Source organism: Stegostoma tigrinum, chromosome 10 (assembly GCF_030684315.1).
Source record: "Stegostoma tigrinum isolate sSteTig4 chromosome 10, sSteTig4.hap1, whole genome shotgun sequence".
In the NCBI taxonomy this organism is placed as follows: domain Eukaryota; kingdom Metazoa; phylum Chordata; class Chondrichthyes; order Orectolobiformes; family Stegostomatidae; genus Stegostoma; species Stegostoma tigrinum.
In genome coordinates, this window is record NC_081363.1 from 36,614,592 (window position 1) to 36,627,785 (window position 13,194).

General features: G+C 38.4%; 1 protein-coding gene across 6 annotated transcripts in view; it reads right to left on the bottom strand.

The window, feature by feature from the left end:
* Positions 1-13,194, bottom strand: part of ppp2r5ca (protein phosphatase 2, regulatory subunit B', gamma a) — a 156,228-nt gene that overhangs the window by 38,234 nt on the left and 104,800 nt on the right. For all 6 annotated transcript variants that reach the window (XM_048537089.2, XM_048537087.2, XM_048537088.2 and 3 more), the window contains 2 exons: positions 12,132-12,224; positions 3,271-3,401 (listed from right to left, as the gene is read on the bottom strand). In XM_048537089.2, the coding sequence (XP_048393046.1) occupies positions 3,271-3,401; positions 12,132-12,224 (224 nt within the window). The remainder of the gene's footprint in view (positions 1-3,270; positions 3,402-12,131; positions 12,225-13,194) is intronic.

A 13,194-nucleotide genomic window follows, 5' to 3' on the forward strand; every position in this document is an offset into this window, starting at 1 on the left:
AGTAGGGGAAGGGGAGATTTTTGAAACTGGTGAAGTCCACATTGATACCATATGGCTGCAGGGTTCCCAGGCGGAATATGAGTTGCTGTTCCTGCAACCTTCGGGTGGCATCATTGTGGCAGTGCAGGAGGCCCATGATGGACATGTCATCTAGAGAATGGGAGGGGGAGTGGAAATGGTTTGCGACTGGGAGGTGCAGTTGTTTGTTGCGAACTGAGCGGAGGTGTTCTGCAAAGCGGTCCCCAAGCCTCCGCTTGGTTTCCCCAATGTAGAGGTAGCCGCACCGGGTACATAAAATTCTGTCTCCACTGTAAGATGCCATCACCACCATAAATGGGACAGTGCAAAGAAAAATCTATTTCTGAAACTTGGTATGAACAGCTGGAAGTGAACCAAATACTGCCACATTGTGATTGGCCACATCCCTGAATCCTTGATCACAATCAAGTTAGGAGACAAACAATGGTTCAATATAGAGTATAAGAATATCTACCAGGGGCAGCACGATTCCAAGTGCACATGCCTGGAGTCCAAGCACCTTAAATTAGGAGGTAGAATGTCAGTAAAGGAGGGAAGGACAAGGAAGTAACTCCAACACTCCGGGTCCTACTACCTCATATAACGTCCTGCTGCATGTGTTCAAAAATCTGAGGGCTGAGAATTGACGTGTCAATTCCATTAAGATAACTGGCAGAAACTTGCACCCCTGAGCAGATGCCATTCTCAAATTGAAAGACTGCTGATGATGCACATCTTCATATTACATAATAACTTAAGAAAAGATAGTATACCATGTAACATGCATGTCAAACACCAAACATTTTAGATTACAAAAACATCTTAATAGCTCGCACCCAACAGGTCAGAGAAAAATTCTATTGCTATCACATCAGGTCAAAAATTGCAGCAATCAACCAGGAAACAGTCAAGAGAAAGCTTCACGAATATCCTAAGTCAGAGTGGAGCCCAGGGTGCAAGTGCAACATAGAAGGCTGAAGTGCTTGCATCTGTCCTTGAACATATGATCCTACTGTTTCTTTCCACTAGCTCCATTGTAAATCTGACATACATTGAAATTAATTAGTTCACTTAATTTCATATTAAGTAACTTACGGTACTGAAAACTGCAAAGACTAAAAAATCCCAATTCAAGTGTTGAAGGTATTTAGACAAAAGCAGCTACTCTTCCAGTCAAGCTGTGATACAATGTGAAAGATTGCCTAGGTATTTCCTAGATGTGTGTTTGTCTGTGTGTACACATGTATATTATCTATATATAAAAAACCAACTGTCACAACATTAGCCTTCTCAATCAGTACAGCAATAGAAGTCATTAGTAATGCCAAATTAATTATACTCCCCAATACCCTGCTTGATTCTCAGATTAAGTTCTGCTTGAATCATTCTATTTCAAATCTTATCAAAACCTTCACCCAGACATGATGCAAGAGTTGGATGCTGGGAGGAGTTGGTCTCAATGTTATTTGACCAAGTAGGTCACCTAACAACTCTAGCAAAACTGAAATCAAAAAGGACTAGCGTTTACTGATGATCATTGTAGTTGGCAGAGGTCAGTGTTCCATAGTCCCATGACAATTATGCACTGTTCCTCAGACAAGTGTGCATCCAATCAATTTTTGTTTCATTAGATGATTTTTAATCCAGAAATAAGCTTATTCTGTAATGTTCAATTCTAACATGTTTTCCAATATCAAACCATTTTTGCCAGGAATCCCTGCAGTACAGATAACCGTAATTTGGCCCACAACGTTTGCACTTGGCTTCTGATCAACATCCCACCCTATTCCCATAACATTAACTACGGCTAATCCATTTAACCTGCACTGCAGGACAACTTAGCATGGCCAGTTCACCTAACCTGCACATTTTTGGACTATGGGAAGAAACTGAAGCACCCGGTGGAAACTTAAGACAGACACAGGGAGAACGTACAAACTTGACATGTACAATCACCCAAGGCTGGAATTGAACCTGGGTTCCTGGACTGTGAGGCAGCAGTGCTAACCGCTGAGCCACTGTGCTGCTCCCCAGATGGAATTTTGAGTTGGGCTGACGAACAGCAAGTAACATTTTAAGAGTAAATAACAGAGGAAGTCCAGTTGTATCTTCATGATTTTCAGTGGTAGCCTTACCTTGGAGGCTTCAGCACCAGCAAATGAACCAGTTGTGTCCGTTGTTATTACGATGTTATAAAGGCAACAGTGCAATGATTCATCTTTAAATTTCTTAAAACCTCTCCACATTTACAACACCATTTAGGAAAGTGATGAACAATCACTCATCTGGCTAAGAGAAGCTGCAACATTACTCAAAATAAGCATCGTATAACACAGAGATAGTAGGAACTGCCGATGCTGAGAAACTGAGATAACAAGGTGTAGAGCTGGATGAACACAGCAGGCCAAGCAGCAGAGGAGTAGGAAAGCTGACATTTCGGGTCAAGACCCTTCTTCAGAACAGTTTGTTTGTTCAGTGCCACCCATTAATGGCACTTTGTAGCTGCAGTGTACATGATCAACAGGTGGCATTTCTCTCTCTCTTGTAATCTTCACTGCTGGATTATATGAGTGACAACATAGCAAGAATATCATCACCCTTAAGTCACATTCAACTTGCATTTCTACAGCTGCTAATTAACCTCCTAGAATACTCTATCCTTTGGCAACACCATCACTACCTTCAGTGTAATTACAAATAGATAATAAATGTGGTCATGCACAGCCCACATCCTTAGATTAAAAGTGGAAGTCACACTGTACGATGCTCTGGCCGGATCACACCAAGCGTGCCTTATTTAATTCTGGCCAAAGTACAAAGGAGTTATTAAAGCAGAGAAAGAAAATTAGGAGCGATAAGCTGATTTATGGTATTGGACTACTGTGAATTAAGGAAACAGTGGACTTTAGAGTCTTGAAAGGTGACCGTATGCAGGTTAATAGTAAGTTCAGAGAAAACTTTTGTGCTGAACCATTTGTAGAAGGAGGTCAAGCTTTAAAAAGTACATTTAGGACTACAACCAACAGCAAGTTTCTTATTGTTTAATGAGAAATTGAATTTCTTGATGGCAGGAAAAAAGAATGTCACATAGATTACCTGTCCAGAAATGCCCAATGGTGTGTTGAACAGTGTTTGCTTTAACCTCAAATATTCAAAGCAATTGGGATTCTAGTTTTAAAGGTTACAGGCTAGATGCCCAATTACTAATTAAAAATATGGGATGTGAATTTATATAAGTTTTTGGTCACACACCTATAAAATATATTATTGATTTGTTTTCTGATATATGCCCTTAGGCCCAAGAATTTTCCATAGATACGGTGCAGAGTTGTTTTCAAGAAGTCTCGCTCACGTGGATCTTCACTGTCAAATAATTCTAATAGCTGTTGAAAAGAAAAAGTAAAAGTTAGAAAGTTTGTGTATACATAAATCCTGGCTAGATAAGAACTATAACTTTTATTCAAATGCTTGACAATTGTAAACAGGTCAGATAACATTGGTTTTGGAGACAGACGGTCTGTGGCCATCCTTCAAAAGGCTTGTCATTCTCTTCACAATTTTTTTTTCTTACTAACGCCAAACTACACAGCCAACAAATCTAACTTGACAAAGGTGTATACAGTTGATGCAAATTCATCAGTTTGATCACGCTTATGCAGATATTTAATTAAGCTTAAAAAGTGAAACTCGGGGGTTCTTGTAGTGCAGTGATAGCACCCCTGACTCTAGGCCACAAAGCTCGGGTTCAAGTTCCATCTGCTTCAGAAGTGTGTTGCAATATCTGTACAGGTTGAGGGTGGCAAGTTCTAATGAGGCAAGGAATAAAAATGATAGCAGAGATAACAATGATTGAAAAGGTAGTGCAATATGCAGGGATTCAGTTTCTTGGATCATTGGGATCTCTTCTGGGACAGAAAAGACCTGTTCAGTAAAAGATGGGTTTCACCTGAACTGGAAAAGGACCAATATCCTGGCCTTTGACAGGGAGGGTGAGGACTTCATAAGTAACAGCAAAAATAGGAAGATCAGGATGGTTCTGAATCAGAAAAGAGCAAGCTAATTAGCAAAGGCAGACATGAGCAAGTCAGAGAGCAAAGAAACTGAAGAATTAAACTGCATTTATTCAATGCAAGAAGTCCTAGCTGCAAGGCTGATTAACTCGGGGCATTATGGGAAAATGGGACTCAGACATCACAGCTATTACAGAAACTTGGCTGAGGGAAGGACAGGACCAGAAGCTGAACTTTCCAGGTTTTAGGTAAAATAGGAAGGATGGAAAGAGAGGAGCAGGGGGAGTGGCATTTTTGGTTAAGGACATTTTTAAATCAAGAAAAACATAACTAAAGAACATATTTCTAAGGGATCATTTAGTGAAAACATGTAGGTTGAAATTAGAGATAAGAAAGGGGAGATCACCTTGATAGGATAGTACTATCGGTTCTCTCAATCATCAGAGTGAAATTGGGAAGCAAATATGTAGAGATCTCAAATATATGTGAGAATAATAAAGGTTGTAATAGCAGGGATTTTAGTTTTCCAAACATTGGCTGCCATTGTGTTAAAGGCTAAGATGGTGAAGAATTTGTTAACCGGTGTCCAAGAAAATTTTATTCATCAATATGTAAATGCTCCTTCCCTCGGGAAGGAAGATAAGGCAAGTAAGTGACTGAAGTGTTAGTATGGGAATACTTTGTGACTAACGATCATAATACTATTAATTTCAAAACGGTTATAAAAAAGATAAATCTGCCATAAAAGTTAAAGCTCTTCATTGGGGTAAGGCAGATTTTAAAAGTACAAAACAAGAATTTTCAAAAGTTGTTTAGAATAAACTGTTCAGAGATAAAGGGATGAATGACAAGTGGGAGGTCTTCAAAATTGTGGTAACAACAGTTCAGAAGCATTACATTTCTATCAGAGAGAAAGTTAAGGGTGCTAAGACTAGGGAACAACAGATGAATGAAGATATTGAAGTTATAGTCAAAAATGAAAAAAAAAATCAGATATGGACAACTAGGATCAAATAAATCTCTTGGGCAGTATAAAGAGTGCCGAGGTATTCTTAAGGAGGACATCAGGAAGGCAAAGAGGGGAAATGAGATAGTCTTGGTTCAGAAGATTAAAGAGAATCCAAAAAGATTCTATAAATATGTTAAGAGCAAGAGAGCAACTAGTTTTTTTTTGGGGGGGGGAGGGAGTAGGATCCCTTAAAAGGTCAACAATTTTGTCTTTGTGTTGAGCCTCAAGAGATGGGAGACATATTAAATGAATATGTTGTGTCAGTTTTTACTGTTGACAAAGAAATGGAGGCTTGAGAACGCGGAAATAAATATTGATATTTTGGAAACAGTTCATGTTACAAAGAGTACATGTTGGAACTCTTTGAAAAACAGGTAGACAAATGTCCAGGACCCGATCAAATGGGTCCCAGGACACTGGGGCAAGTCAGGGAGGAAATTGCAGGGTCCCTAACGGAAATATTTGCATGATCTACACACATGGGTGAAGCACTGGACATCTGGAGGATGGTTAATGTTGAGCCATTGTTTAAGAAAGGCTTTGAGGAGAAACCTAGAAATACAGGCCTGAGTGTGTGATGTCAATGGTGAGTAAATTGTTGAAGGTGGCTCCGAAAGATAGGATTTAAATGCATTTGGAGAGGCAAGGATTGATTGGGGAAAGTCAGTATGGTTTTGTGCCAGGAAAATCGTGTCTCAAAAACTTGACTGAATTTTCCATAAATGATGTAACCAAAAAGACTGATGAGGGTAGAATGACATACATTGTTAACTTGGACTTCAGTAAAGCCTTTGACAAGATTCCATATGGTAGACAAATTTGTACATTTACAATCAACATTTAAAAGGCATCTGGATGGGTGTATAAATAGAAAGGGTTGACAGGTCTATGGGCCAAATGCTGGCAAATAGGACTAGATTAAATTAGGATATCTGGTCAGCATGGACAAATTTAACCAAAAAGTCTGTTTCTGTGCTGTATATCTTTATGATTCTAGTTACATTGAATCCCATGGGATTCAGAGTGAGCTTGCCAACTGGATGCAAACTTTGCTTGCAGTAGAAGACAGTGGCTTGTGGTGGAGGAGGGGGGTTATTTTTTAAGACTGTAGGCTTGTGACCAGCGGCGTTCCACACAGATCAATACTGCGTCCACTTTTGTTTGTCAATTATATAAATGATTTGGCTAAGAATACAGGAGGCATGGCTAGTTCAGAAGCATTACGGTTCTATTAGAGTGAAAGGTAAGGGTGCTAAGACTAGGGAACGATAGATAATGAAGATATTGAACTTATAGTCAAGAATGAAACAACATATCAGATATGGACAACTAGGATCAAATAAATCTCTTGGACAGTATAAAGAGTTAGTATGCTTGCAAATGACACCAAAATTGGTGGCATAGTGGACAGTGAAGAAAGTTAACTAAGATTACGAAAAGATCTTGATCAACTGGGTCAATGGGCTGAGTAGTGGCAAAAAGGAGCCTAATTTGGATAAATGTGAAGTATTGCATTTTGGTAATACAAACAAGGACAGGACTTGAGGTTGGTAAGACCTATTGCACAGTTCTGGTTGTCCTTTTATAAGAAGGATATTATTAAACTGGAGAGGGTTCAGTAAGGTTTTATATCTCAAACCCTCCATTCTGGTAAAAAAAACAAGACAGACATTTTCACTGGAGCACAGGAGGTTGAGGAGTGACCTTATTGAAGCTTAAGATCATGAAGCATGTGGATGAAGGTGAAATGACAGTTATCTTTTCCCTAGAGTAGGGGAGTTCAAAATCAGAGGACACAGGTTTAAAGGTGAAAGGAGAAACATTTAAAAATCACGAGGGGCAACTATTGTAAAAAAAAGAGTGGCTTGCGTATGGAAATGAACTGCCAGAGAAAGTGGTGGATGCAGGTACAGTTATGATGTTTAAAAGACATTTGGATAAGTTTATGAATAGGAACGATCTGGACGGATATGGGCCAAGCAGAGCCATGTGGGATTTGTTTAGATTGGGAGTGTGTTCAGCTGGGACCAGTTGGACTGAAGGGTTTGTTTCCATGCTGGAGGAGTGTAATTGAGTGCAAAAAAAAAACCGAAGTGTAACTTAGGAGTAGAACAGCTCAAAGAAACCTCAAGTTATTTGGGAACTATGCTTTTGACATGCTGGATATACTTTTGAAGATTGCTTGCATTTAAAAAGTGAACTAAAATTTTTAATATGCTGCAACAATTGCAAACCAGACCAGAGATTAGAAGGGCATCACCTATTCAGGAGTCGTGATTGCAATGTGGACGCGAACAAAAGAGGTTAACACTAGGCCAAAGAACTGCTTTATATAATAAGTAGTACTGAATGCAGAATTAAGCTCAGGATCCAGCTTTGGAGGCTGATCAACCAGCCAATTTTGGGCACTTGGATAAAATCATTCAAGTGTTAACTGAAATGTTGATGACATTTCTAGAAACGTCTCAATTTTGACTCCAACAACTTACCGGTTAGCTATACAGATCATTAATATTCATTAAAAATTTAAATAGGTACTTAAAAATGGATCTACAGCCCAGAAGTCAAGCTTCCTTCTCCCTCTAAACTGCTTGTGCCGAGACCTAGTACGATAACCTAGGTTTACGTTCCAGCCCAGGTCCTAAAACATCAATCTTATCACTAAGCTGAATAACAATTCAAATTTGCATGCCTGGTCTGTCTGATCATGAGATGCCATAGATAATTAAATGCAAGAAATGAAATTCTTAATCTCAATTTAAAAGCAAGTGTGAACTCTTATCACAAGGAGAGGGTGGCATTGTGGTAATGTTGTTGGATGAATAAACCAAAAATCACAGGTTAATGCTTTGGGAACATGAGTTCAAATCCCCACATGGTAAATGGTGAAATGTGAATTTAATAAAAATTTGCATGAGGGAATACATTGTACTGGTAATCATATAATTACCGATTGTTGTAAAAATCCAAATGTTGTAAAAATCCTTCTGGATCACTAATGTCCTTTATGGAAGGAAATCTTCCATCTTTATCTGGTCTGGCCTACACATGACTCCAGACTGAGGTGATTTTTAACCACCCTACGGGCAATTAGGAATGGGTAATAAATGCTGGTTGAGCCAGCAATGCCAACATTCCATAGGTGAATAAAAAGAATTCCATTTAGTATTGTGAAAACAAAGCCTTTTCTACCACAATCTACATCAATTACATCTTGAAGAAGGGGAATTGAGCAAACCCAGAATCAATTAAACAAAGCAGCATTTAATTAACTGATAAAAGTCCTGCTGACTTGGGCAGTTTCTCTCGCATTACACCCTAAGCTATTGAAAATATTTACCAATTTTCTTAAGAGTTTATTAAAACGTGGAAAAACAGGAAAGGCACGGCTAGTAATAACTTAAAGCTATTAAAAGGACCTCTGTTTCACAGATGCTGCACAGTAAAACTACCCAGTTATCCACAACAGCAAGCCAGCTTCCCAAGCAATCCAAAACACCAAATCTGTCCTGAAAATACTAGCGTATCAATCCTTTCCTCCTTGGCTTGAAAACGAGAATCCACTAACCTCATCAAGAATATGAAAGCATACACACACACACACACAACACAAAAACTACAGATATATAGACAGATGCAAAAGAAAACCAGTTCAAAACTTCAGTGGCCCCCACTGGAAATAAACAGAGTTTGCTAACAACTTTGCTTTCCTCAAACACCCATAGGTGACGATCAAACAAGAAATGCAACTATCTCTCGCCCATTCTGATCTCATTACATTGTCCAATCACAGAATCTTTCAAATCACCCATAATTAAGTAGAATTATCTAAACTTAGCTCAAAAGCAGATTATTTGACCCAGGCCAGCTATTATATTGTACACAAGCCTCCAGCCACAAGAATCTGCATACAATATTACGCAAAGATCCTAATGCTGATAACACATCTGTAATGAAGTACTGACCACAATTCTAGCCTTAAAACGTGACAATTGCTCTGGACAAGGTTCCCCAACTATACTGATCCAACAAATCAGCACAAGCACAACTTATATTAAACTCAATGTTCATAAGAAAATTAGCTGGCATTATCACAGGAAGATAGATCCTAATTCTGATCTCTAAGAAATTCTGCACCATGTGTTAGAATCTAACACTCTTCTGAAACTACTGTACTCTAAACAAGTAATCTGTGAACCTTCTATCCAGAACCAGATCAATTCTGGAGCTAAGTGCGTAGCATACAGGTGTTACAAGGAAGCAGTGGCATTGAGGTAATGTCAACAAGCTAGCAATCCAGAGTCACAGACTAATGCGCTCAGTCTATAAATCTGGATGACGAAATTTGAATGGAATAAAACAAAATGGAATTAAAACATGGATATTATAATGCCAGCTAACTACTCATCTGATCTGCTAACGCCCTTCAGGGAAGGGAATCAGCCACCCACATTTATGTGGTTATTGAGGAACTGAGCAGTACAGTGATAGACAAAGAAGAGATGCTCATAAGGTTCGCAGCACTTCAGGTAGCTAAGTCACCAGTTCCAGATGAGATACATCCTAGATTCCTGAGAGGGGGCACAAATTATGGAAGCATTGACAGAAATTTTCCAGCTCTCTGAACACACACTGTCAGCTTTACATCAATAGTGAGAAAACTGATGAAAGCTGTAACATGGGACAAGGTAAATACACACACAGAAAAATAAGTTAGTACTAGATAGTCAACATTGCTTTGTCAGGGGCAGGTCACGTCCGACAAATTTAATTGAGTTCTTTGACAAGGTGTCTTAGGTAGTGGATGAGGGTTGTGCTATTGATGGTGTATATTTGTACTTTCAAGAATGCATGTGATACGGTGCCAGATGGAAGGTTGGTTAGCAAATTAGAAATGTTTGAGATTGAAAGGTCTTATACAGCATGGATTAGAAGCTGGCTAAAAGCCAGGAAACAGTGTAGGTATAGATGGGCATTTCTCAAATTAGAGATGAAATGAAAGTGGCATTCCGAAGAAATCAGTGCTACGCCCTTGCTTTTCTGATTTGGATATAAGTGTTGAGGGCAAAAATGTCCAAATTTACAGATAATACTAAGTTAAGGAGAACAATAAATTGTGAGGATGATGCTGATCAACTTCAGAGGGACATTAACAAGTTGGTGACACATGCAGGTACCTGGCAGAAGAATTTCAATTTTTATTTATTTCTGGCATGTGGGCATTGCAGGCTGGTCAGCCTTTATTGTCCATCGCTAGTTGTCCTGAGAAGGTGGTGGTGAGCTGCCTTCTTGAGCCACCTCAATCCACCTACTGGGAATGCAGAGAAAAGTGAGGGAATGCATTTTGATGGAAGAAACAGAGAGACAATACAACTCTGAAGGGAGCACAGCAGCAGAGGGACCTCCGAGATCAAGTGCATACTTCACTGATGGTCGCTATGCAAGTTGGAACAGTGGTTAAGGAGGCTTATAAGATAGGATCCTTAGGTTTATAAATGGAGGCAGAGTATCAAAGCAAGGAAGTGATACTACACCTCTACAAATCATTGGTCATGCCATATTTGAGGTACTGTGTTCAGTTATGTACCTTAGTTTAAGGAAGGATGTTTAAACCCAGGCGAGAATGCAAAGGAAATTTACTAGAATGATACCAGGAATGCGGGATTTCAGATACAAGGAAAGACTAGAAAAATTAGGTTTATCTCCTTGGAGCAGAGAAGATTAAGAGGTGACCTTACTGAGGTGCTCAAAATTATGAACAATTTTGACAGGGTTAGGGAGGATATTCTGGTATATATGTTACTAGGGGTCATAATTTCAAGGCTGTCAGCAAGAGTAAGATGAGGGAAAACTTCTTCAGAGTGTGGCTAGATCTTGAAAGCGCTGCTGGGAGGTTTGAATTGCATAGCAGGTTTAAAAGAGAACTGGATATATATTCAAAAGTGAAGTTGGAAGGTTACAGAGGTAGGGTTGGACGGTAGCTCTTTTGGGAGCCTGTACAGATATGATGGATCAAGCCAACTCTTTTAGTATCATACAGTTCTATAATTGACTTTTGACATGTCACATTGACATGTCCTAGCAAGCCTCTCAGTCTAAGGGTGAGGTGAATAATGCTCACATGCCATGAAAGAAAAAAAAGAGCTCTGCAGACCTACAGGAAAGGCTCTGCACATGTTTTGGCCTTCAACAGTTTTATAGCTGTAACCCTTTTTCCAAGCCCTAAGTAGGCAGTGACCAGACACGGATCTTAGCTTTCCCCAACATGCTCTAAATAAGTAACATATTAAAAAAAACTAAAGAATGCAAACCACTCCCTGCCCAAGACACATGACTGGACTATTCTCAAGTACTGTGAAATCGCTATTATAACATACTTTTGTGATGCAAGTTCTTAAAGTATCTAAACTTCCATTGAATAATGTGCTCCAATTCCAGAATTTGGAGGTATGTTCCTCTCCTAATGTCCTTTCCATCCTTCCCCCGCACAAACACATGAATTAATACCTGTTTATGGGTTGTCACGTTCGAAACAGCTGGCACAATGGCCAATACAATGACTACCATATACAAAATAATTAATGGAGTATCAATTGTTTTGAGGTAACAAACAGCACCTGATCATATCTTCATGAGGTATTAAAGCATTTTGCAATGAATAAACTACTTTCACCAATACTAATGTAGGCAAACAATACTAGAATACTTGTTAAGCTTTGCATTATATTTTAAAAATACAGAATGAAATCAAAATTGAACCCGTATATTCTATGCATCAGATCTGCTGTCAACACTGCTGTTAAAGATCTAACTTAATGGATGGATAAGCATATGGACGTACATGGAATAGTGTAGGTTAGATGGGCTTGAGATCGGTATGACAGGTTGGCACAACATAGAGGGCCGAAGGGCCTGTACTGTGCTGTAATGTTCTATGTTAATGGGATCAGTATGATTCACTAGAAGGTTGCCAACGAATTAGAAAATCCAAAGAAGAAAGACATAGCCAACCACAATGCAGAATTATGTTAATAATTTAAAACAGTTTTAAACATTGAAAATGGCATTATCAAATAGTTGGCTATTTCTCTTACCTGCATTACAAATTTCTGGTCAATGTACTTCTTTGCTATATTTGGTTGAAAATCAGGAGACTCTAAAAACCTCAAGAAAAATTCATACACCAACTGAAGGAAGAAAATTTTAATAAAGTTTATTAATATTAACAGATTACCAAGTTAAAATTACATTGCTTAAATAGATAATTTAAAATGTAACCATGGTCTAATTTTAAACCACTTTTAGTTATATACCATTACAGCTGAGCTTCAATATGCTAAATTGGCTTGTAGGACATAAATAAATGGCTTATAGCAATCTGCCCACTATTTTTACCCCTCTATGGCTGGAAGATGCTTGATTTCTGGTTGTTGAACCTGCAGTAACTACACAAAAATCAGATTTTGTTTTTCCAGATTTATATAGGCTTATAGCTTCTTATTACTAATTGCTGATGCTCAAATAGTAATTGCTTATTTGTATTATAAATGCTAATTTGTATTAAGAAGCAATTGATGCTGGCTGTTCTATGCAGATTTTTATTTTAAAAGAATCTAAACCCAAAAAGGAATCTTGCATGGCAAAACATTAAAAATTTTTATGTAGACTTTTGGAACTATTTTCTACTTTTATCTGGAAGGGTTTTGTTTTGAGACATACAAGTCTTTTAATATGGTTCTAAGGCAGGGCCCAAATTGAATAGTACAGCCAAAGTAATTAGGTATCTTGAACTTTGGTGAGCCATAGAAAAGATAGAGAAATAAACAGGAGGAGAATGGAGAAAGAGGATGAACTAGAGCGTGCATTCCTTATCAAATCAAATGTATAAAGATACAAGGGAGAAAATGATTTGATTAACGGAGAAAAAAGGCTGAAGAAATTTATTTTAAATTTGACATTTGAACACTGTCCTAAATAAACGACAACCCGAAGGAATCAAACTTATAAATCGGTTATTTTCTGAGCAAGAGGGGTTACTGGCCATTATTAAGTTTACTAGCATTGTTAGATGCTAGGTTACATAACTTTGTGACAATTAACATTCAAACCAACTACTCGATAAATACCATTGAGGTGAAACATTAGAAGCCACTTTCA